At 42.1% G+C, this 23,702-nt stretch overlaps 1 protein-coding gene across 2 annotated transcripts in view; it reads left to right on the top strand.

The window, feature by feature from the left end:
- Positions 1 to 23,702, top strand: part of LOC111852062 (eph receptor A6) — a 157,471-nt gene that overhangs the window by 9,243 nt on the left and 124,526 nt on the right. For both annotated transcript variants that reach the window (XM_072700269.1, XM_072700268.1), the window contains exon 2: positions 4,857 to 4,921. In XM_072700269.1, the coding sequence (XP_072556370.1) occupies positions 4,857 to 4,921 (65 nt within the window). The remainder of the gene's footprint in view (positions 1 to 4,856; positions 4,922 to 23,702) is intronic.

The following is a 23,702-nucleotide window of genomic DNA, read 5'->3' as shown; positions in this document are numbered from 1 at the left end:
ACACCAAGGATTAAAGCATATGTTATGGAATTTTAATGCCCAAGAACTAGTGCAGTGTAGAAATAAAACAATAGAACATTTTACAGATTTACACAATTTAAATCTGTACACCTTTACGTGGGGAAGGGTACAGATTCACACCAATATTATAGTAGCACTTTGCAATCCAGGGCCCTTGATTCTATTAGCCAGCTAATCATGAAGCCTTTGATTAACTTCCTCAAGTATGCACATGGTGGAAGGAAACGGTAATGTAGCCTGGCTCAGTTTCAGTCCTGGCCTGACAACCACTGCATGTCAAAAGCTTTATGTTGTTGGAAGGACCCGTCTGACTGTCTGTTGCAGCTTGTGACTGTATAATTCTTCAGATGTCGAGGATTAATGTAAGTGCAACATTAATTGTTACATTTGATATAATACTTTAAAAAAAAAACCTAAAATGTATAATTCTTCATGTTAAATGTATGAACTCATCTGTTACCTATCTGCTTGTACTGTGACAGTTAGTGGTTAAGATCTGTTGTACTATCTATTAAAGTAAAAAATTTCAAACCAGTTGGTACCATCTAGCGCTTGGAAACGTTTGACTCATTTTCACCACCATTCCGAGCTATTTCGACCACGAGCCGCTAATTGACTTTCCCAGACAGGTTGGCCTATTAAATTCCCGGAGGAATCCTGCTATGGATCTTTCTCCAGTCCCTCAGTTGAGATGCAGTCCATCATTCACTCCGGCTGCCTGAGCTGTTGAGTACACAGTTATTCCACACGTATAAAACAAGTGTCTGACTGATGCTCTCAGAATTCTTATTAGCCGAACTATAAGGCTTCAACCACGAGTCGGTTTGCCGTGCGTTTAATCAGCCTGCCTCGGGAGTGAAAACAGAGAACAACAGAGACGAGTGGCTCCATGACTTGCTTGGCCCTGATAACTACAATTTTTTAGTTAGAAGGAATTTAGAAGCATCATGACTAATAGAGATGAGTATGGTGGGAGACAGAAACCTCAAGTGACCAATAAAATGAAAGGCATCTGCAAAAGTATTGCACAGACAGAAAGGAATTTGCTTCACCCAAGTGTGTACATGTTTTTACCTTTGCCAATATGCGTTATACTTAAACAAGGCAAAATGAATGCATTCAAAGTTTGGTGCTGAGATGTTGTTGTTATTGGAAGAAGTGACACAGGGGAAATAGGATATGTTTGTGTAATTCTGCTCCCTAGCAAAACAAATGCAGAGACACATATAATGTGATTCATACCTCGCAGCTAAAGTGCAATTGAAATTCTGTTTGTAGACATTTGTTATTCTGGATTGCATCCTCTTGGTTTCTCTGATTGCCCAATGGGTTGAGATTCAATTAAAAACACAGACATCATGTTCCAGCCTTGGAGTTGTCAAAGAACGACCTGCTCACTCCCTGTATCCCCTTTACTAGGCAGCTGCCAATGGCTACTTCCTCTGGCACTACTTACGGTTAAACTTTGGCAATAAACACAGGGCGGTTATTTCAGTAGGTGAACCTTCCACACACATCCCCAGAAGTTTCTGGGATGCATTTAACATTTTCATTCATTTATCTGATGCTTTTATTGAAAGCAACTTGCAGTAGAAGGAAAGGTTGCAATTCATCTTTGCTCCCTGCAATTTGAACCTACAACCTTTGCATTGTTAGTGCAGTGCTCGTCCTGTTCAGCTCCAGAAGTCTAATGTGTCAGGAGCAGACTTTTACTTTTCTTAAATTTGAGGTCATATTAACCTCTGTGTTTTGCACCTGCACAAAATTTTCTAGAGAATCTTACAGTGTTTTTGCCTGTTTTCCTTTGAATTGCCTTATTTGCATTTCTCAACTCATATTCTTCTTTTCGTGGTCTCAACAAGCTGAGCAAGTCAGATTAGACCTCCATGGCCACAGACAGACTCATTCTGGGGGATCCCTAGGCATTCTCTAGCTAGCTGGAGTCTTAGATCTGCCATGTGGCCTCCATCCAGTGAGCTGTGTCCAGAACAGTTCCCTTGGGAGTCAACCAGTTGGCGTCCATACAAAACACCCAAATCAACTCGGCTTTTCTAGACATGAAGGGGCAGCACCTGAATTTCAAGGTTCCTCTTGATCTTCAAGCTCCCTACCCTGTCATGGAGAGTGAACCCAATAACCCTACAGAAAAACCTCATTGTACTGATATTCTTTTGGTCATTAACCACAACTCATGACAGGAGGTCACAATAAGGACATAGACTGGTTGCACCTCATCTGACATCTTAACTCCCACTTCACTACACGAACCTCCTCAGAGCCCGCAAAACTTCAATCACCAAACCGATCTGCCTGTCAATCTCACATTTCCTCTCACCAAAGGGACTAGCATCCCTGTTTGCCAGGCCTGGGATACTCCACTCACTTTCCGTGCAACATTGAAGAGGCTTGTCAACCTTATCATCCTGAAAACATTCAGTGCTTTCAACATTTCTGGATGGATTTCATCTTTCCTTGCAGCCTTTCCGCTATGGAGGCCTCTGACAACCATAACAATTCAGTGACAGATTGATCCAGAACTGCCTCCTTTTGTAACCGTGTTCTTTCCAATGCTCAACAATATTCCCACAGCTGGTCAGTACTTCCCCAATCTGGCTGAAAACAGTCTGAACAAGATCCCACCTTCCCCTCCTGAGCTATCAAGCATCTTTGGGCCCAACCATTTCTCTTCATACCTTCTCCAAACTCTTCTCTCCATGAGCTTTTACCTCCTTGACTGCTTTTACTGCAGCCCATCAGGTCTGCCTACCTTTCAGCTTTCTCCCATCCAAGCATTACTCTGAAGGCCTCCCCCTTCAGTCTGACAGCTTCCCTTACCGCAGGTGTCCACCAGCTAGGTCCATAGTTACTGACATGAGAAGCACCTACTGCCGTCTGGCCACAGCTAAAACAATTGAGGCCTTGAACATCGTCTATTCAAATACCCTTGACCTGTTGGCATGTGGCTGGTTTTTCTGGATGTATGAGATGAATTAATCTTATACATAAACCTCAGCCAGAATTTACTAGCAAACCCTAACTGCTTGCCTAGGTTGTCCTGGTCCTTATGATCTCCTCATGTGCTAAATTCAAAGTGTCCAGAACACCTTATCTCAAATCAGATGACATGGCCACAAAGCTGATAATTGACCACTGGCCTACAGCATTTTGGTGTGTTTATGAGCATCTTTCTGTTCAGATGTGGTGTTTGTTATGGATAGTCTTTTGCTTGCGCAGAAGTCCAGTAACAGTTCAGCACCTAGGTTTAGATTTAGAAAGCCATTCCGATCACGCTCCTCCAAGTATCTTCATCATTCCTTACTACAGTAGGATCGCTGAGTCTGCAGGCATTAAGCTTTCGAGTACCTTGCCCATTTTCTCTAAGGTGGCTCTGTGCTTCAAACTGTTCTTCAGTGCATGAACACAAACAGCAGTCTGAAATTTTCCTCTCTGCAACCACTGGGGAAAAAGGAATCTGTGCAAGCAGCAGCCTATGACTTGTGAGTATCCCAATTCGCTGTGGGGAACATTTGATTAGGAGAACCTCATGAACAGGTCTGGTTCCACGCTGTCCACACTGTGCAGGGAGGTCATACCTTTTGTATCACCAGTGCTAAAGAGGCAACGTTTCACACTTCCAAAGCCAATGTTTATTGCCAAGGTCTAATCTATCTGGATCCTTCCCGCTCATTTCTGCTGCATAAGTGGCACTGCATTTGACCCCCGCCTTTCACCGTGCAAGTGATGAGTGCACAAGATGCCTCCACATAACCTTTTCTGGCTGATCATGGCTGAGTTACATAGCTGGCCTGGTCACCCCTTGCTTGACAGTAGTAGCACCCCTGGCTCAAAGGGGGGTCTTGGAAACCCTCTTCTGGGTAGGGTACCCTGGCATAATGGGAGGAGCCCTTTGATCTAAAGCATTTTTAAATAAGAACCTTTTACCCCAGGAAATTGTCCTCTAGTAATTGATTGTTAACTAATTTTATGGTTTGTGAATGGGATACCACATTCATTCCGTTGTTGCATCTTTGTCTGAACCATGGACTTTGGCAGACTGCTAAATGGTGACATGTTACTGGTAAAGGGCGTATCATTGATGGCATTCTGACCGCTGGAATAAGTGACCTGATTCCCAGGTTGACTCCAGCCACTGGCCGTGAGCTGCCAAGCAGGGCATGTTGGGGGAGAAGGTATATACTGGTGGTTAAAATAAATAAATAAATAAAAACATCTCCATAGCTTCCACATTTGTCAACTGCTGTGGCTGAGGATCCCCAAAGACCTTGCCCTCGCCACATTGACTAATACCCATGAAGTGACATGTGTCATCAATCATGGTTAACCCAGACTCCAGATACGACAGAAAAAGCTGTTTCTCATTCGTCAAGTGGCACTGAGTTGCCGCTGACCTCTCTCCCATGCTGCAGCCGGCCGAGGGCCGCCGTCATGTCGGCAGTGGCACTGGGAGAACTGACGATGGTCGTTTCATTCTTTATGCCGCTCTGCTGATCACTGGTGGTCTCAGAAGCTCGGCCTCAAAAGTCCTCGTAACCAGACATTGCAACCAACTCCCAGTGCACATGTAACAAATTGCAATTCGCTGAGAAAAGGACAAGATGCTGTGGTATTTAGTGTTCTCATGTCAATAGGTGTTTCATATCTTAACTGCACTACATTACTTTTTTGCACTATTTTTGTACTACTGTCATGTTTCTTCTACTTTAATGTGGTTGTGTGCAGAGCTGATCTATATTGTCCAAAAAATAAAGTTTTTGTTTTCAAGTTTAACAATGTGCTGAGTGATATGTACTAACAGATATTTTTTTTCTGTTCAGTGGTGCTGTTGGATACCACAGCAGTACTTGGCGAGCTGGGCTGGAAGACATATCCAGTGAATGGGGTGAGTAAGTGTGTGTGTCTGTGTGTGTGTTTCCTCTTTCATCTGAATGTCTAGCGTCCGAAAGAAGGAATTTTCAACTGTCACTTTGCCTCTGCATTCAGTGTTAATTCCCTGTTATTGGAGCATAGGGGAGTCGGAGTTATTCGTTACGGCAAGTTAACTCTTTTGGCGATTTTTAATGGCGTGTATAAAATTTCATGCACATTTCCTTGAAACTGCTTATCCAGCTTAGCTTTGAGGCTTTAGAAAAATCCATTCAGGATCGTAGGTATATTGTGTGCTGAGTCAAACAAAGGAAGTTTAAAGAATCACTTGTACCGACAGCTATTGAGAGAATGTGAGCAGGAGGTACCTGTTCAGAGAGAGAGAATAAGGGCAGTGGGGCTTCTCTGGGTTCTGGTCTCACACGACACATCACTCTCCTTCCTATACACACGTGTTCCCATTACTGCATGGAACACACTGCCACCTCAGATGAAATCAATAATTAATTAGCACGGTGACATGAAGGTGATTATTAAAGCCAAAGTGATGACACTCATCCTGTCTCCTGACTGCTGTGTCCAGCTAATGCAGAGCTTCACTATCCTGTCAGTCAGTCAAAGCAACAGATATCCATTAATCTAAATTCATTAATATTTTATGTATGTGTTTGTGGATGTTTTTGATATTTCTGATAATATCTGCCGTATGATGTATAGTATTGAATACTATGATATTAGCTTAGATATGTTTTTACTTCAGTGTTTGTTTTTTTATAGGCACAAATGATCTGATCAGTAAAAAAAAAATGCTGTGCCTATTTTTATACGTTATTTCATCATCCTGTAGGAGCTACTTTATCACTTATCAGCTGGAATGATGGAATGATGTAGTCTTTTATCAGGACTGTTGCCAGGTTGCTGTTTGGTGCCTTTGGTCTGGTGATTTCATTGTAATGTTTGTTAACTATGGTAGTTTGCTTTTGCTGTCAGTGTTGAGTTAAAATGTTTCAAATTTTAAATATTCAACTTCTTTCCTGTTTTAAGTCACTTTTTGTAATTTAATGTTTGTAATCGGCGAGATTCCAGTGTATTCTTTGTACATTGCATGTGCTGAATATGGACATAATATTTTTGGTAATAACATACAGGTACCGGCCACAATGAAAGGAAACCAAATGTAAATTGTATTAGTAGTGTGCAGGGCCACCATGGGCCACTGGGTCAGTTTCAATAGCCCTTGGCATACATTCTATGAATGTGTGTGCAACTGTTAGTGATATGTGATTCCATTGTTCCAGGCACTGCTCTGTTGAGTTGTTTTCATGCTCATAAATCCATTCCGTGACCACTGATCCACTGCGAATGGGTGAGTTGTCACGTCAGAAATGGATCAGAATGTGTTGCCATTGGATGATTACATGGCATGGTTTTATGTTTGGAGTAGGCCTATGGTTTTCTCTATGCTGTGGCTGTGTATACTGTACATTCTAAGTGAGAGAATGACTGAAGTTTACAGACTTCTTTTGGTTCAGGGCACCACTTGTTCATCAGGATTATGGGTAATGCACCCATTTTCACTGACCTGTCCTTTGCACTACATTTGTGACAGAAGTATCTTTTTAAATGTAATGCCTTTTACAGACCCATAGTGTCATGTCATGAAACTGCCTGCTCACACTATCGATTGCATATGATGTCACCCTATTGATTTGCTTCCATTACTTTTCTTTGATTATCATACCAAATGCACATGCGTTTTGGTCAGGGAACATGTTCCTCAGTCCGCTGCGGCCCCAGCTGCTGTCTCTCCCCCAGGCTCCCAAGCTGCTGTCGTCAGAGCTGCTGTACATTGTGAAACCTCAGGAAGTCGAGCATTCATCAATGAAGTTCCAGTCAGACATGGTCTGACATTTCTCCATCTTCCTCATAAAGTCACCTTGCTCGCTAGTTATGTGCAGCTGGGACTGGCTGTCATTTTTCATTGTGACCCAAAGCATTATGGGACTCCAGAACCATTCTTGTTAAATGCTTTACTTCGGCAGTCCGCCATTTTTGTTTCCTTGCAATGCACCTTGAGAAACATTGTAAATAGTACATTAAATTAACCTAAAAAAAATAAAATATCCAAACAAGGCAACACAAAATAAAACTGAGCAAATTACTTTCATTGCCTTTCTATAATACAGTATGTGAAACTACTGAGAAGACAAAGGTGTTTAGTCAGGGTTTGCGATACCATGGTTTTCAAATCTGTGCCCCTAATACCACTGCTTGGCTTGGCTGATCATCTAAAGATTTTCTAATCTACTCCATATGAGTCATGGTTACAATTAAAAGTAAAAAGAGAAGAGAATGACTTTTGCCTTAAACGGAATTGTATTTACTCTGCAAAAAAACTTTTCTTCCCAGTGTCTGAAAGAGGGGCCATTGCATCATATATATCAGGGTGATATGAGTCCTGACAGCAGTCCTGACTCTATGATTAAGCTGTCAGGACAGGTGCATGCTGGGTGGCGTGCTGGTGCAGTGCTTAGCAGTGTAACATCACACTTTGGGCTCTGCATGCTGGGTGGCGTGCTGGTGCAGTGCTTAGCAGTGTAACATCACACTTTGGGCCTTGCATGATGGGTGGCGTGCTGGTGCAGTGCTTAGCAGTGTAACATCACACTTTGGGCCTTGCATGATGGGTGGCGTGCTGGTGCAGTGCTTAGCAGTGTAACATCACACTTTGGGCTCTGCATCCTGGGTGCCGTGCTGGTGCAGTGCTTAGCAGTGTAACATCACACTTTGGGCTCTGCATCCTGGGTGGCTTGCTGGTGCAGTGCTTAGCAGTGTATCATCACACTTTGGGTCTTGCATGATGGGTGGCGTGCTGGTGCAGTGCTTAGCAGTGTAACATCACACTTTGGGTCTTGCATGATGGGTGGCGTGCTGGTGCAGTGCTTAGCAGTGTAACATCACACTTTTGGCCTTGCATGATGGGTGGCGTGCTGGTGCAGTGCTTAGCAGTGTAACATCACACTTTGGGCTCTGCATGTTGGGTGGCGTGCTGGTGCAGTGCTTAGCAGTGTAACATCACACTTTGGGCTCTGCATCCTGGGTGCCGTGCTGGTGCAGTGCTTAGCAGTGTATCATCACACTTTGGGCTCTGCATGCTGGGTGGCGTGCTGGTGCAGTGCTTAGCAGTGTAACATCACACTTTGGGCCTTGCATGATGGGTGGCGTGCTGGTGCAGTGCTTAGCAGTGTAACATCACACTTTTGGCCTTGCATGATGGGTGGCGTGCTGGTGCAGTGCTTAGCAGTGTAACATCACACTTTGGGCTCTGCATGTTGGGTGGCGTGCTGGTGCAGTGCTTAGCAGTGTAACATCACACTTTGGGTCTTGCATGATGGGTGGCGTGCTGGTGCAGTGCTTAGCAGTGTAACATCACACTTTGGGCTCTGCATGTTGGGTGGCGTGCTGGTGCAGTGCTTAGCAGTGTAACATCACACTGTGGGCTCTGCATGCTTGGAGTTTGCATGCCCTCCCCTTGTCCTCATAAGTTTCCTCTGGGGAACCTCCCCCCCCAACTTTAATAAAGTTGAATTGGTTTTGCCGTGTGTCTGCTTGGAATGGGTCGGCACCCTGTCCTGGGTTATTCCCTGCCTTGTGCCTTTTGGTTTCCAGATATGCCCTGGACGCCCACAACCCTGAATATAAGTGCCTATGGATAGAATTCTCCATGTTGCCCCAGGAAAATTACTTAAATTTATCACTTGGGCCATAGGGGAGTGGGGGTTACACTCTTAGTGGATACAAAACCCAAAATGATGAGTCAGCAACAGGTTGTCGTTTCCTGTTTCTTGTACTGTACCAGTGAGTGTTGCCTTTGAGTAGAGCAGAGTTAGCTGCCAGGTCGAACTTCTCACGTATAACAGAACAAACTAAGCGTCTGCAGATAAACATGTTTGACACGTAGGAGATTAACCCAAAAGGTAGTTAATTCATCACCAAGGGGTAAGTTCGTGTGATTATAAAGGCTACCTGGGAATATTTTTAATTAAAGTGAAAATTAAAAAAAAGGGCTCGGTGTGAATAACTTCTGTCAATTAATTAATTGTGCCTCCGCTGCGTTGTCTCCATGTCGCGTTTTCAAATGAAAGGTTACGTCGTGGCATTTGGAAGCACAGGTGTGCGATTTGTTTACATTCCAGCAGTCAGTTGCCAAGCGGCATCGTTTACCATTTTCCTCACTGCACGTCTGGCACACAGATTTATAAGCTGGTGTGTGGAATGTAGGAGCACCGGGACATCAGAAACACTTCATAACTAAAGTCTAATAAACAATAATGCAATATCGTCTTGTGTTACGTATATGCAGTGGAGCTGGTTTGAAAACACCTGTTGCATGTTTAATTTATGCAAATCTATTGACATTTAACAATTTAAGAAGATCTTTAACTTGTCATTTTAATGAACCTGCCCCAGCACAGGTGTCCGCATAAGATTCAACGCAATTCAGCACATTAGGTTTTCAACCTTCCAAGCTTTCGCCAGCCGCCTTGACTAGAGGGCGGGACTTAGAAAGGCTGTAACCTTGGCTGAATTGAAGATTTACATCAGAATTAAGATTTTTTGTTATTTATTTTAATTTTAGGCGGCATTAGGAAACTATACCAACAGTATAACAATTCAAAGCATAGTGAAACTAACATTCTGAGATAAATTATACTTTCCCCCCCCCCCCAGTCCAGGAAGAACCTGCTTGCCATCTACACGAGCCCCGCAAACCTTGATTTGGCGTCTCCAAGCCGCCGCGATGCGCTTTTCCGGCAGACAGGCTGCTCAAATATGTATGAGTCATTTCCCAAGAGGAGAGGCAGTGCTATTTATTTATATAATTATATAACACAGCTTTAAGGAATTAACCCTCCATGGTGTTGTGCGGCTCGCATAAACATGCTGTTAGGGCAGGATTTTCGGTTTATGCTTTTGGGGCCAGGGTATCCCTCGATTACCCCAGACGAGGGAGGGTCCATAAACTTTTCCCGTTTTCGGTTTTCTTATCTGTCGGTTTAGCTTCCTCAGTAAAAAAATTCCTCACTGAAGGGGGATGTTGGCTTGAAAAGCTCAACAGTAGGGATGAAAAATGACACCTTTGAAAGCCTGTCTGTTCTGAGTACAGGTGACTGTGCAGAACAATCATCGTTACACGGACTGTGAAACCTGAAACCCTGTTACATGCTTTGTGTATCATTCTCTGGCCCACAGAGGTTTTAATCCCGACTTGGCGGAGCTTTGCAGCCGGACTGCGGCTGTCTTGTAGTCGTCCGTCTGTCTGCTGGGCTGATGCCGGCGTACGAACGAACCGCTGGACGCCACGACGATGCCAGTCTTGTGCTGAGGCTCACCGCGTGTGGTACATGTGCTGTCTATGTGTTCACAGCCTTGTAAAGGTCAGCCTGCATCTGCAGGGGTGCACAAGAGCTCACCGTCATCAAGCTGTACCTGCAGTGTATCAGTGACAGTTCTAGACCATTTCAGCTTGGCAGACTGGGGCCAGTTGTTCTGTTAGGGGGACCAGATGCATTTGACCTTAATGTGCTTACGTTTGTTTCACCTGTTCTCAGTGCACTAATTTTTAGCCCACATATGTAAGTGTAAATAATAATAATAACTTATTCAGACCCAATTGGCATACTGTATGTATTTGGGGGGGGGGGCATGCATGTTGCCAGTGCCCCACCAGAACTGCCCCTGCAGTGCACGCAGTGACTTTGTGCAAAGGAATATCATTGTTAATTGGGCATTTTCACTGCTGAAGCCTTTTTCTGCTTTGCCAGTAAGTTCAGCCATATATTTCTCTGGAATGATAGTGGCTTTATTACAAATGACATGTGACGCATCAGCACAGACACATGGCGCCTTTGGGAAACCCGCAAGCACGGATGCGCTTTCCTGTGATATACGCGGGGCACGTCGTAATGCTCGGGGCGGCCGGACACCCCCGATTCCATTATGGTCGTGAGAATAGTTACGAGTAGCTAATCCCAGTCACTGAGAAAAGGGGAGGAGCCTTTTTGTCACATCAGTTTCAAAGGCATGACAAGAGTCCAAGGTAACAGCTTTTTGTGAGATGCGATGGCAGCTGTTCTGTTTATTCTTCTTAAATTACAGACATTATGGTTTTTTTCCAAAGTGGAATACCTTTCAGTGATCAATACTACCTATGCATAATTCACTGACACACTCCTACGCTTCATGTTAAGATTATAAAACATTCTCTCATGCTTCAGTTTTACCTTACAGTGCCTGAAATGTATTTATACTTTTATACAGGATGTGTAAACCAAACTCAGTCTGGACACATCCTTTTGTTGTTGAAGGTGCATTCAGTGGATCGGTCGGGGCCGTCCAGATAATTTGGGAAGATGTGGGCGAGCAGACTTGTCGGCATGTTGCTCTTGCTGTTGTTATTGTTGTAAGGTTCACCGTCTGTCACTGGAGTCCCACACAGACTTTGCTGCGCCGTGACAAGTCATGAACTTGGGAACTCGCCTCTGAAACGTCACATTTATTCGTGACTACCGACTTGCATCAGAAGTATATAAAACAAATTAAAGTATTAAGCAGGGGGTCTCGAAGGGAAGTACGGGTTGAAACAGATGACGCAGGAAATTATTTTTTGAATTCCCTCCCAGTGACCTCTGTCATTAAAAGCCTTAACCAGTGCCAGGGGATAACTTAATTGGCTCATTTCCCATCGAAGATATTCTGGGCCCCGGTTTTAATGTACTTCTCACTGTACCCGGCTTGAGGTGCCGGGAGGCATAATTAGTGTTGTGGTAAGCTTACAGCGGTAGTGCAGGACAGGAAGGGGCGATGAGGAAGGGTGAAAATCGCACATTATAAGGCCCTTCAGGATGGAAATGAGGATATAGGACTTGTGCCACCTTTACTCCACTCTGTTCTGTTCTGCCTCATTTCTGCATCTGTAACCATGGCGGTGAGCCAGGATGATGCCTGTCTTTGGAGGCAGGGGTTTGTGATGCGGCTGGACAAAGGCTGAGTAATGAGGCAGCGGAGCTCAGTGGTAGCATTAGGGGCTACGCTGTGTGATGTACTCTCAGCAGAACCATGGCTGTATATTAATGTATTCATACTAGTATAATGTCTTATATATGGCATAGTGGCTGAGGGGGGGGTTCCTCACTTCTGCAGGGTAAGGGGCTTGAATCCCACTTGTGTGGCTGGAGTTTGCGTGTTTCCCCCCATTAAATAGGTTTTCTCTCAAAATCTAGTTCTGAATCTGAAAGTTCCCCATGATGCTTGATGGTGTGTGGCCTGCACCCTGATGGGCTACTGCTCTGTCTTGGACCCTGGCTGTCTGTCCTTCGCTGTCCTTTGGATTTGCTGTAGGAATGTGGGTTATGAAATGTATTCATCTTCCTCACTCATGTTTTAATAATTTCACTAGTAAATAATTGATTTTTATTTATTTGAATAACAGAATAGAAACATTCAACTTTTAGTTCTACGAAAACTTACTGTTACTTTAAATATACATTAATCTGGTGTGTTTGTTTTTATAGACCTGTAATGTTTGTCTGTGCGTCGTGTGACATGAGAAAATGCTTCAATCTGTGAAAAATAATATTCAGTGATCATGTTCCAGGAGTTCTTAATTATGCTTGAATCTTTAAAAAATGCCCAGGTCTCTGTAAATATAACACATTATAACACAGAGTTATTTCTCACCTGTTTAACAGGTTGCATGCATATCGACTCTCCTTCGCAGGTGAAATAATGGCATTTAATGTGCCCCTGTTATAGACTTCTGGAACATTTTCTAGATTGAGTCTGTTACCTTCAGCATCTCGTGGCTCCTGCTCACCACGGGTCACCCTCTGGCTCGGTGCCAGAGAAAACCGCCTGAGCAAAGAATCCATAATGCATGTTGACAGGAAACTGTCATTAATCCTGACTGACATTGAGAGGTATGTGTGTGTTAATTACTGCTGGGTGCCAAGGAAGCATTTTGAGTGTGTTTCCACCGAGAGAAGGCCGGAGTCACATGACAGAAGCAGTCATACATCAATCTGGCTGTGTCATTTAAATTCTGAGAATTTAATATATCTATCTTTTAACATGGAAGCTGTTTTTAATTCGTTTCCCCACACATTTTAACAAATGCAGAAGCTCAGAAAGCTTGATAGATTTTTTTCGGCAAGTCTTTTTAACCAGTCAGATCGGAAGATCTAGCTGACAAAGAAATATAGCAAACAGTATCTGCCTGCTTGCAATGTGTGTATCCACTTTTTCTTCCTTTGCTGCGACATAGTTATTCATTGATTTTGCAGCACCTCGGATATTTGGGGATGAAGTTGAAGATGTTCTGTATAGTTGAATAATTTGTCCTAGAACGGTAAATGTTAAAAAAGATGAGATTTTGTGTGTCGTACCAGACAAATTACCCAGCGGAAGATGAATGGATGTATTCCAGGCAGCTGGAAAGCTAGAACGGCCCACCGGCATGGGCTGACTGTCCGGAGCTCTGAGATGGCACCTTCTGGTGTGTCCTGATCTTATTTCTCCAGTAGGAACACATTAGCTATCTCAGATTGGGGGGTGGGGGAGTTTCAGTTGATTTTTGTGACATATCAGGAGTTGTTGTTGATGTTATCTCCAGGGACAGGACCAGCGTGAAGCTAAGAGATAGCATCGCTTCACTCGGACAGAAAATAACATAAGGTAGTTAACAACATTGTGGCTGCGTGATGAATATCTTGGGATTTCCCCGCATCTACCACTCTCACCTTACAGATATCGGCCTTTTTAGAGGCTGTTCCTGGCAGCACAGAGGAGCTGATGAAGGCAGATTTGCTGGTCTGATTTTCTGAACTGTATTTTGTTACCGGTATAAATGTACTGCAGTGCAAAGCTTTGGTGACCCAGCTACGGGTGTCTCTGCTCTCCTGGATCAGCAGAAACATTTGGTGCTGTTCCAATTCTTAGACACAGCAATTTAGAACAAAGCATTCTAAAATAATTCTACTTTTGAACTCAATAAACAGTGTTTTTCTGATACTGCACATTATCTCTGTGTTAAGGAGAGTTCTGTTTTTAATTTCCTGGTTACAACCTTAAGCCTTCCTATGCAGTTTCTTGTGCAAAAAATACTATAAATCATCTAATACTTGCAGGATCAGTTAGTCTAATACTGCTGTTGTTATGGTTCAATAATTTTGAGAGTGGAATGGGAATATCACAAAAGCTTGAAACATTACAATTCGGCTACGTCAATTCAGATTTAAATGTAATTTGTTGCTGAAAGGGGCCTGTGTGTTATATGCTGTATCATTTTATATCAGTTTTGTTTTTGTAGGTACTCAATTCAGTTTCTTTTTGTATAGACCCCATCCTGTCACAGTTGCCCTACAGCACTTGACAAACATTTAACAAAAATAGCATCATAAGTTGACACAGCAGTTAAAGTTATACACCAATAGAGGCTGAGTGGAATGAAAATCCAAAAGATGACAGAGGAGTACAGATCAACTTTTGGGAGATTTTGGGTAGAAAACCCCCTCTGGAGGTCAAAAGTTAACTAGCTGATATGCGCTTGCATTCTACAAATAAGAAATGTATACATACTCATTATTACCAGGTATTCAAACATCAGCCACCATACAGCGGTGAGCAATATAAAAATAATGTGATAACTTACACAAAGGCCTAAAAAATACCATGTAAGTCCGTTTATGGTCACTTATTCTGCACGTTCCCGTCAAAGTGAAGGTTAAACTGTCAAACATAATTGCAGTGCAAGAACAGTGCCAATCCAAGGACTTGGCGGTTCGCTGAAAGGGTTCAGATCACTTTCACGCAAATAGTTTGCAGCAAACATTAAGTTCTCACAATACTGAGGCTGTATTAGTCAATGGTAAAAATAAAATGATGGTGGCCTGATGTAGAGACGGTCAATAAAAGTGATAGAGTTCAATGACATTGTTCTCCAGCAAAAGGAGAGCCGGTCCTGTATAAAAACTAATATTATCTGAAGACACGGTATGTCTGGATATTGCGCTGCATAGCTTCAGCTCTGGGAAACAAAGCTGTCTAGGAATGCAATGTAAAAGTTCTTGCTACTGTGAACACCATCCAGCATATTGGAGATCTGCTTAAGTTAGACTCAGAAGAGTATATTTAACAGCAAGTGACCTGTTAACACTACCTATCCATTTAATCCCACCTTAAAAGGCATGTGAATACCTTTCTCGATGCTCCAGGTGTCAGGGGGGGGGGGGGGGGGGGGGGTTTAGTAGGCTTGGGCGGCGTCTAATTTTTCGTGCTTTTCAATACTTTGAAAGTATTTTCAAAAGCTATGGTATTCCGATATTTTGTAACCTTGGCACTAAAATGCTGCATGATAGAATTTGCAGGGGGGTCTCTTTGCTTTATTTCGTAGCTGCATAGAAGAAGCGAGTATAGAAAATGGGTGGATGGAAAATACTGTGGTAAACAGTGTTTCCATAATGCTGCCCAAGTGTTTGCTTGTATAAAAATTTGTACACCAACATCTTGTTTTGTATTATGACAGCCAGAACAAGGCTCTTGGATGTTTGATATCAAAATGTACAAAATACACACTTTGTTTAGATAATTAATTTTTTTTTATACTTTTTTGCAGCTTTTCAATGTTTTATATATATAACACACATATATACAGTACACACATATATATCTATAATACTCACTGCCAGTCAAAAGTTCTTGCACACTACAGGTTTTTTTACAATTTTTCCATTTCATGAACTGCAGATTTTTTATTCTTGTGACGCATTGGAAAGTTGAGTGAACAACTATAAAGGAAAATATAAGTCAAATAAAACACGTTTCCTTTCGAACATGAAAAGAGTATGTAACAGTGCATGTCTGACATCCTATTAACTGGTTATATGTTCATGGCATAGTTGGAAATTCTAGACTGTCCTTTAAGTTTAAATGCACTAGTGACCTGTTTCATCCCATAAAACAGAGTAGTATTTAATGTCCCCCGTAGAAAGAATGGCTTGAATTTTCTCTAATGTTATATCTGCTTAAGGAGGTTACTTTGATGAATCAGTATAAATTCATTTAGTGAATTTAGTTAATGTTAAGTAACAAGAAAATGTCAAAAATATTTTATGTGTGTGTGTGTTTGTGTCTATGTATATATGCATGAAAGTGATACTGCAGAATTTTACTCACTATGCTGAGGCAGAATAAGGGAAAAAAACTTTGATTTAAGACTCCAAAAAATGTTCAGCAATTCCAAAGCCTCTGTCTCACTCACTAACACCTTTAGCCAGTTTGAGAACTGAGTGCTCACAAAGTCCCAGAATGATTTAACAATTAGCAGTTGACACTTTGTTCGGCTAATGGTTAGCGCTTGGGCTGTTACAAAATAAAAAAAGAAAAAATTAATACATTTACACAAAATTTAATCCAAAATGTAAGAAAAATGACAGAACATTGTCATTGGTGTAGGTCTTAATTTTGATGTATTGAAAAAATAAAATAAAACTCATTGGTAACCTACAGACCTTACAAATCAGCACATTCTGCTGCACATCATTACTGGTATCCTGGCTTCGGCAGCTTTCTGTGCCTTCAAAGAGTAAATTTACTCACAATAAAATGGTTACAATGGAAAATGAAGCGTGTCTTTGGACATCAAACAGTGTTTTAAGTGGCTCTGTTCTTTGGAGAGAGTAGCTTTAGCAATCATCACTATTTTTCTCAGCTATTGCTACTCAAGCACTACAGATAAGCTGCAAGACCCAAAATTATCTTTAAAGTGAAGGCATTACAGTCTCATAGTAAACGGGGTGGGGGTCATATTTTTCGCGCCAGCTTTCCCCCTTTCAGAACATGTCACATTTCTTCGTTTGTATGGGATGATTGATTTCTGTTCCTGCCTTTCTGTGGTAATGTGTCTCTGTCGTATCTGTATCCATACTGTACTGTCTCACTTCCTTTCATGAACTTTTATGCGGACCAGCAGCTTAGTATTTCTCAACAAAGTATTTTTCTCTCCGATCCACACAGAGGTTTATTGAACGTTATGTAGCTTTTGACTTTTGGTCGACTGCTAAATGTAGCTTACTGCTCTTCAAGCTCAGGGTTAGAAGTACAAATTAAGCACTTATCTGCTACTTTTATTGCTGTTTTTTTCTGAACTCATTTTTACTTTCCTATATGTTGCGCAAAAACACAATGTTATATTAGCATTACTTGAGTCAGAGTGTAATTATCAATTCTGGGGAGTCTCTGTTGTTGTGTGGAGTCTTTGCAGTTAACTAGTCTCCGGAATAGTGCATGTTATCATGTATCACTAACGAAGCGAACATTAAAAATCGCTTGAACTCCCCCAAAGGACATTTGCGTTTATGTGCAGCTTAAAGTGTTAAAGATGTGAATAACATGCTTCAAGCAAAGTAAAGAAGACTCTAATTCCCTGTGTAGTTTGTATCAGCGTGACAAATTGCTGTAGTGTACCTTAAGGAATTGCTCCGATTTACCAACTAATGGTGCCTGGCCTTTCCCATCTTCTGACAGTGATAAAGGCTGTGTTGCAATAATTGAAACAAGGGCATATTTATCCTTGAGGAACCACTAACATTTCCCACAAATAGGAAAGAAGGTTAATTTTCCCAGCTGCAGTCTGTGTTTATATTTGCCCTCCTTAATTGCGGCTTTTTCTGTCCGTAGAATGTAGTGCTTTCAGTTTCGTGGGCTTTTTGTAGAATTTTTCAGACCTCATTACATGGGTCAACCATTGTAAGATTAAAGATAAGTAAAAATTCTGAACATATCAAACAACATTTATGTATTTTTAGAATATTTATGTAGCTGTCTGTAATTTTTTTTTGTATAATAGCATAACCACTGAAATAATTTTGGTCTATTTTGGCCCTTTTTCCTCTAAATATAGTATAATCTACTGGATTTTTTTCTCTTGCCTTGTCTTGCCTTTATTTATGTATGTGTAATGATATTTATTAAATTCTGCAGAGGGAACATGGGTTTGCTAAAAAAAAATCCCAGCTATTAAGTTATTAATGTGCAGGTAGCTATACAGGAGAGATCTAGGCCCTTAATTCTGCTGATTAATTACAGCCTTACTTCCTCCCCTTCACTGAGGGGCTTCTTTGTGACCTAATGAGATGTCAGCAGCAGCTCCCCCCCCCCCCTCCCATGTACACATTATGAATAGGACTGGGAATTTTCAGAGGAATCAGTGCTTCTTTGTTAATCACGGGAGATACAATAATGGGTGTGTAAAGGGACAGGGCCAAAAGGGCATTGGCCCCAGCTGAAAGCTGATTGGCCCCTGGAGTGCTTCCTTCACTGTCACTCACAGATTGAAAACTTATCATTGGCTAATAAGATTGGGTCCCCTGTATGAATCTATGGGCCCTCTTATATTCTTTAAAAAAAAATTTTTTTTTAAAAATCCTAGAATAGATCCTTGATACTTTTCATTAAAAAAAAAAAAAAAAAAATATATATATATATATATATATATATATATATATATTTTAATGCTGTTATAAAAACAATATGCTTTGTATTTTGTCCTGCTTGGGCCAGTGCTGCTGGAATACACTCACCCGCAAACGCAGCCCTTTCTCCAACTGAGAATCTTCTAAGCCATGTTTTTTCGTTTCTGACGCCGTGGCCCACCGAGAGTGAGAGTAATCTCTGGCATTTATTGCATCCAAAACCAGGCTGCTAGATCTGTGCTCAGTGGCATTTACCAAAATGCTTCCACCTAATGAGAGGGCAGATTAAGAGCTGCCTTTTGCATGGGTGCTAGGTGCACCGAGGCAGCGGGGAATGCATCTCCGCGCAGTTCATCAGCCTCCCGCTTGCCATGGTGTTTTTCCAAATAGACATTCACCAAGGATGTGTGTCCTGATCTTTTTTTAGTATCTGCCTATTTTAATTAATTTGATGGTTGCTGCGAACAGGACAAGATCCAACTTCACTTGTTCTAAGAATTTAATAGTGATTTAATGATGCATTAATTAGCGCCCATCTCTGTTAAGAGATTGTGTTGTATAAATATTCAGCTAAGTTCTTAGTTGCTGAGAGAGAGCTCACTTGAGTTATATTCTGCATTTATAAACAAAAGTGTGTATTTTACCTTGAATCTGCAGTAAGTATAGCACCTGCCTGATGCTGTGACCTTTATCCTCTCCATAACAGGACCCCCCCCCCCAAGAACCAACACATCCCTCTTAGCTTCAACAGTGTTAACGTGTAACATGTGCACTGTGCATCCGTGTGCTGCTACGTGCCTGTTAGTTACGACCTTCTGTCGACTGTGTTTGTCTTCTCATTATCTGTACCACATGTCGTCACCAGGACTGTAAAGATTTTATACAACCGCAGTATATTTTTATTAGGAAGCTGTTTACTTAGGAACAGCTGCTTACCAATTCTCATACGGAATCGCTTCCTCTGTAGACTCTAACCATCTCACAGCTGAACTTGTTTTTTATATGAATTCACAAGCACACAAAGCATTTTAATTGGGCCAAAAGCTTTAATCTTCTATAATAATAAACTCTAAGCACAGAATGTTGTTTTGGGCAGAGTATGCATGAGAAGCACTGTGTGAGACCAACGTGTAACTGGACTTTTGATTTTGCTACCTTGAAGGTTCCTAAATATACATAACTTCAGAGATTATTGCTTTTTTTTGTAAGTGATGTGCCGCGTGACTCATTTCCCCGCGTGTACAAGTTATCTTAGGTTGGCGTTCATGGTTCGACTTCTGAGATTCAGATCGAGTTCTAGGTAAAAAAATTTTCCAACTGGTTGGTTCGACTTTTAAGAAATTTGAGTTCTTATGTGTTCGAGTACTGAGGTACCACTGTGTATGTATGTATGTATGTATGTATGTATGTATGTATGTATATATGTATGTATATATATATATACGCCCACAAAATGTTTTTAATTATTATAACGTTAAGTTCATGAGTACTTTTTTCTCAGTTTAGGGATGCTCTGATCAGGGACAGCAAAAATGTACAGCACAGATCACCATTAAGGATGACACTATAAAGCACTGCCTCGTGTAATTTGAGTTTTATCTTACATTTTGAAAACAGGTTGACCATGTGGTTAATATATTTATGAAGCTTTTCATCAATTAGTGCATTGGCCCATGGTTAACTGTACTAATAGGATAGTTGTAAAAATATCTTTACATTTATTGAGCTGAGAGAGAGAGAGAGAAAGAAAGAAAAAGACACTGCTTTTTGAATAATAAACCAAAGCACAAGATCATTAGAAAAATCAAGGGATTTATGTGGCTGCTGACAATCAGATTAGGGCGAGGTCAGGTCAGGTCAGGTCATGTTGGGGATCCTGCACTGGTACAGTGCCCTGCTGCACCCGCCACATGACAAAACACCTCACCCCACCCCAGCCCCCACCAGGCTGATGCCCGGTCCAGTCCCACCCTCCGAAAATGGCCATGTACCTGCTACAGCCAGGTGTTACGTGGGCGTCCCCTTAGCCGGGTCCTGCGAGCCGGACCACCCTCAGGGAAACACGCCACATGGCCGTATTGCCATAACTGACGCTCCCTCACAATGCAGGTAATGTGCCTCATTCTGGACTCCCTGACCACCTGCTCATTCGACACAAAGTTAAACCAGTGGTACACAAGGATTCACCGAAGAGACACAGTACTGAAGGAGTCCAGTCTTCATCTCAGCTCACTGGATAGTGTCCATGTCTCACAGCCTTACAGTAAGACAGGCAGCACCAGGACTCTAAAGACTTGGACAAATATATGGGGAACACCACACACCCCTTTCCAGTGACCTCATGACCCCCCCATGCCCTCCCAATCTGTCTACTGACTTCATAGGAAGAGTCACCAGAGACCTGAATGACACTCCAGATGTAAATGAATCTCTCGACATGGTTGACATTCTCCCCGCAGACAGACACACTGCTGATGTTTGTGCCTAAGAGGTCATTAAAGGTCTGGATTAGGGCTAAATTGAAATCCTAATATACATCAGCTGTGGCACGCAGACGTATCAGATCAGCACTTTTCAAATCAACCAGAGATTTTACTGCAATCTTCCCATTTTTCAATTCTGCCTGTGGCTTTATGTTATTCCAAGCTGGGAATGCGGGGGCCCTGGAGCCTATCCCACTCTGCACAGAGCACAGTGGAGGGGTGCATCCTGAAAAGGATGCCAAACAGATGAGACACCAATTAACCTAACAGCATGTCTTTGAGCTGTGGGAGGAAATCGGAGCACCTGGAGAAAACCCACATAACGCAGCAAGATCCTGCAGATTCCAGACAGAGCGGATGCAGGATCGGAACCCCCAGCCCTGGGGGTGTAAGGCAACGATAGCATCCACTTCATCACTGTGTCACCCTGATGCATCCGTCATTTTCATTCGCCTTCCACCGAAGAGACAGAAGGTTTATAAACAAACTTGTAACTCATGTGCAGCTTTTTATTTTTAATGTACTGGCAAGTCCTGCATGGATAATAGTAAATGTGCTCTTGTTAAAACTACATTTTGGATGCAATATCCTTGCATGTCTCCTTGCTTTGTGAAGTTTAAAAGATTTTGTGAGGACTAAAGGAAACTAAATATTGATTTATGCTGCAAGCCTTACATCAAAACAGATAAAAACACAGAAAATGAAATTTACCTACAGTATATTATGTGTTGATTTTTACTTTTTTTTCCGGTTGGTACCTGTAAGTACTTGTAGAGTCGGGTTAGTAGTTGTTGAGGGTAGGGTCAACTTACTGCAGACTTACTCCTTTCTAACACCTTGGGAAAGCCAACTTATTAGTGAAAAAAAAAACAGTGCAGCATGGCTGTAAAGGCTAGAGAACAGCTGTAAGGTTTAATAAGCAGTCAGAGAACAAGATGGTTTCTGGCCTTCCTGTTATCTCTCTAAAGCAGTTTCCCAATCCAGTCCTCAAGGACCGACAGACAGTCAACATTTTTGCTCCCTGTGATGGGATGGGCTCTGTACAAAAAGAAACTGAACTGAATATCTACAAAAACAAAAGTGGGGGAGCAAAAATGTAGACTGTCTGTCTGGCAGGATGGTGGGAGGAAGGAAAAGGTGGGCTGTCTATGAGTCCCCAAGCAGTCAAGAAAGTCTAACTACAGTTCTGATGGCCTTTAGCGCAGTGTTTCCCAACCAGAGTGATACCTAAGAGTGATACAAACTCACAATGGAGGAGCAGGGGGAGTCGGTCACTGTCTGGTCTTGACATGGATCTGACACTGCATGGAGACAGGAGAGGTGCTTCCAGAATCCCAAGCAATGCACACAGGGGAATTAATTGAATCTCTTTCCTGTAACACTTAAGCTGTGGGTGCCCAGTGCATGCTGACCGCGTCCTGAACTTTGGACAGATGCAGGATGACCGCAGCCTTCTCAGACGAAAATGTCCTAAATATCGAAACAATACAAACTGTGGGATGTTGCAGTTCCATCAGAATCATGCAGTAGCAAAGTACAGCTTCACCAGAAGGTTTCACAGCATCCAGAATGAGGCAGTTTCTTTCTGCAGTAAAAAGTAAACATTGAGTAAGTAGCTTACAATGTTTCATCACAGGAACAGTAATGGAGCCTGAGTGTTTTGGGGCACGTGGGTGATTATTCCTTTTCTCCAATCCCTTTTATTTCCTTTTCCACCAAAGTTGCCCAAAAGACTCAAAACATAATGAGAAAGCAGTGGGATTTGGAGACAGATAAAGCGGGTAAATGAAGAGAAGGCCAGGTGCAGCATTACCATTAGATTTTATTTGATTCCTTTGTAATCAGAACTTTATTAACTTTCTTTCCCCTCTGGTATAAAACGTAATTATTCACTCCGGGGTAATTTTACAAGGAGATCAGAAATCCATCACTGAATGACAGCTGGAAAACCAGCTTGAATGAAATGTTTGCAGACTGGCTGCTGTGTGAGGAGAATTCACATTCAGAAAGTCACCCGCGGCCTTTAACTATGGAATACTAAGGTGCCTTTAAATGTATGATGGACTAAATTTAAACATTGGTTTAGTCTCTTCAGAAAGGGGAAAGTTAATAATTTGAGGCTTTCAAGGGCTATATTACCTCTTTCCGTCACATTTTCCATAATAGCTTATCCAATATAGCAGGGGTTCCCAACCTTTTGATGGCTGCGTTTGCATTGTACTTTCTGCAAGTACATTGTACTTGTCTACCAGGCTTGGGAGGTGCTAGTAGTAAAAATTGTCAGGGATCAGTAAAAATTTTTTTGAAAGGCATGGCTTACAAATATTTAGTTAATTTTTCAAAATTACAACCCTGCAATACAGGGTCTCTGTAAGACTAGAGCTTAACCCAAAGTAGGGCACACAACCACCCTAAGTGTGACATTTGCACTATGATACACACAATCACCCTGAGTGTGACGTTTGCATTATGATACACACAATCACCCTGTGTGTGATGTTTGCACTATTTGAGCATACTACCTCATTTTGTTTTCACGAGCATAGTGACAATAAAGTTAACATGACATGACTTTGACACCCACAAAATGGGCATTTTAGAGGCCCCAATTCATATAACCTGCATGTTTTTGGGCTGTGGGTGGAACCAGAGTGTAGAGGAATCCCATTCAGAGATGGGGAAAAGAGGCAAACTCACAAATGCCCACAAAGCTGGGGTCCGGAATCAATCCCATGATGCTTCAGTCATGATGACACCGTGCTGCCCGTGGTACCTTGTGATTAAA

Source organism: Paramormyrops kingsleyae, chromosome 16, assembly GCF_048594095.1.
Source record: "Paramormyrops kingsleyae isolate MSU_618 chromosome 16, PKINGS_0.4, whole genome shotgun sequence".
Classification (NCBI taxonomy): domain Eukaryota; kingdom Metazoa; phylum Chordata; class Actinopteri; order Osteoglossiformes; family Mormyridae; genus Paramormyrops; species Paramormyrops kingsleyae.
Note: the sequence above shows the minus strand (reverse complement) of the source record. Positions and strands in the feature narration are given on the sequence as shown.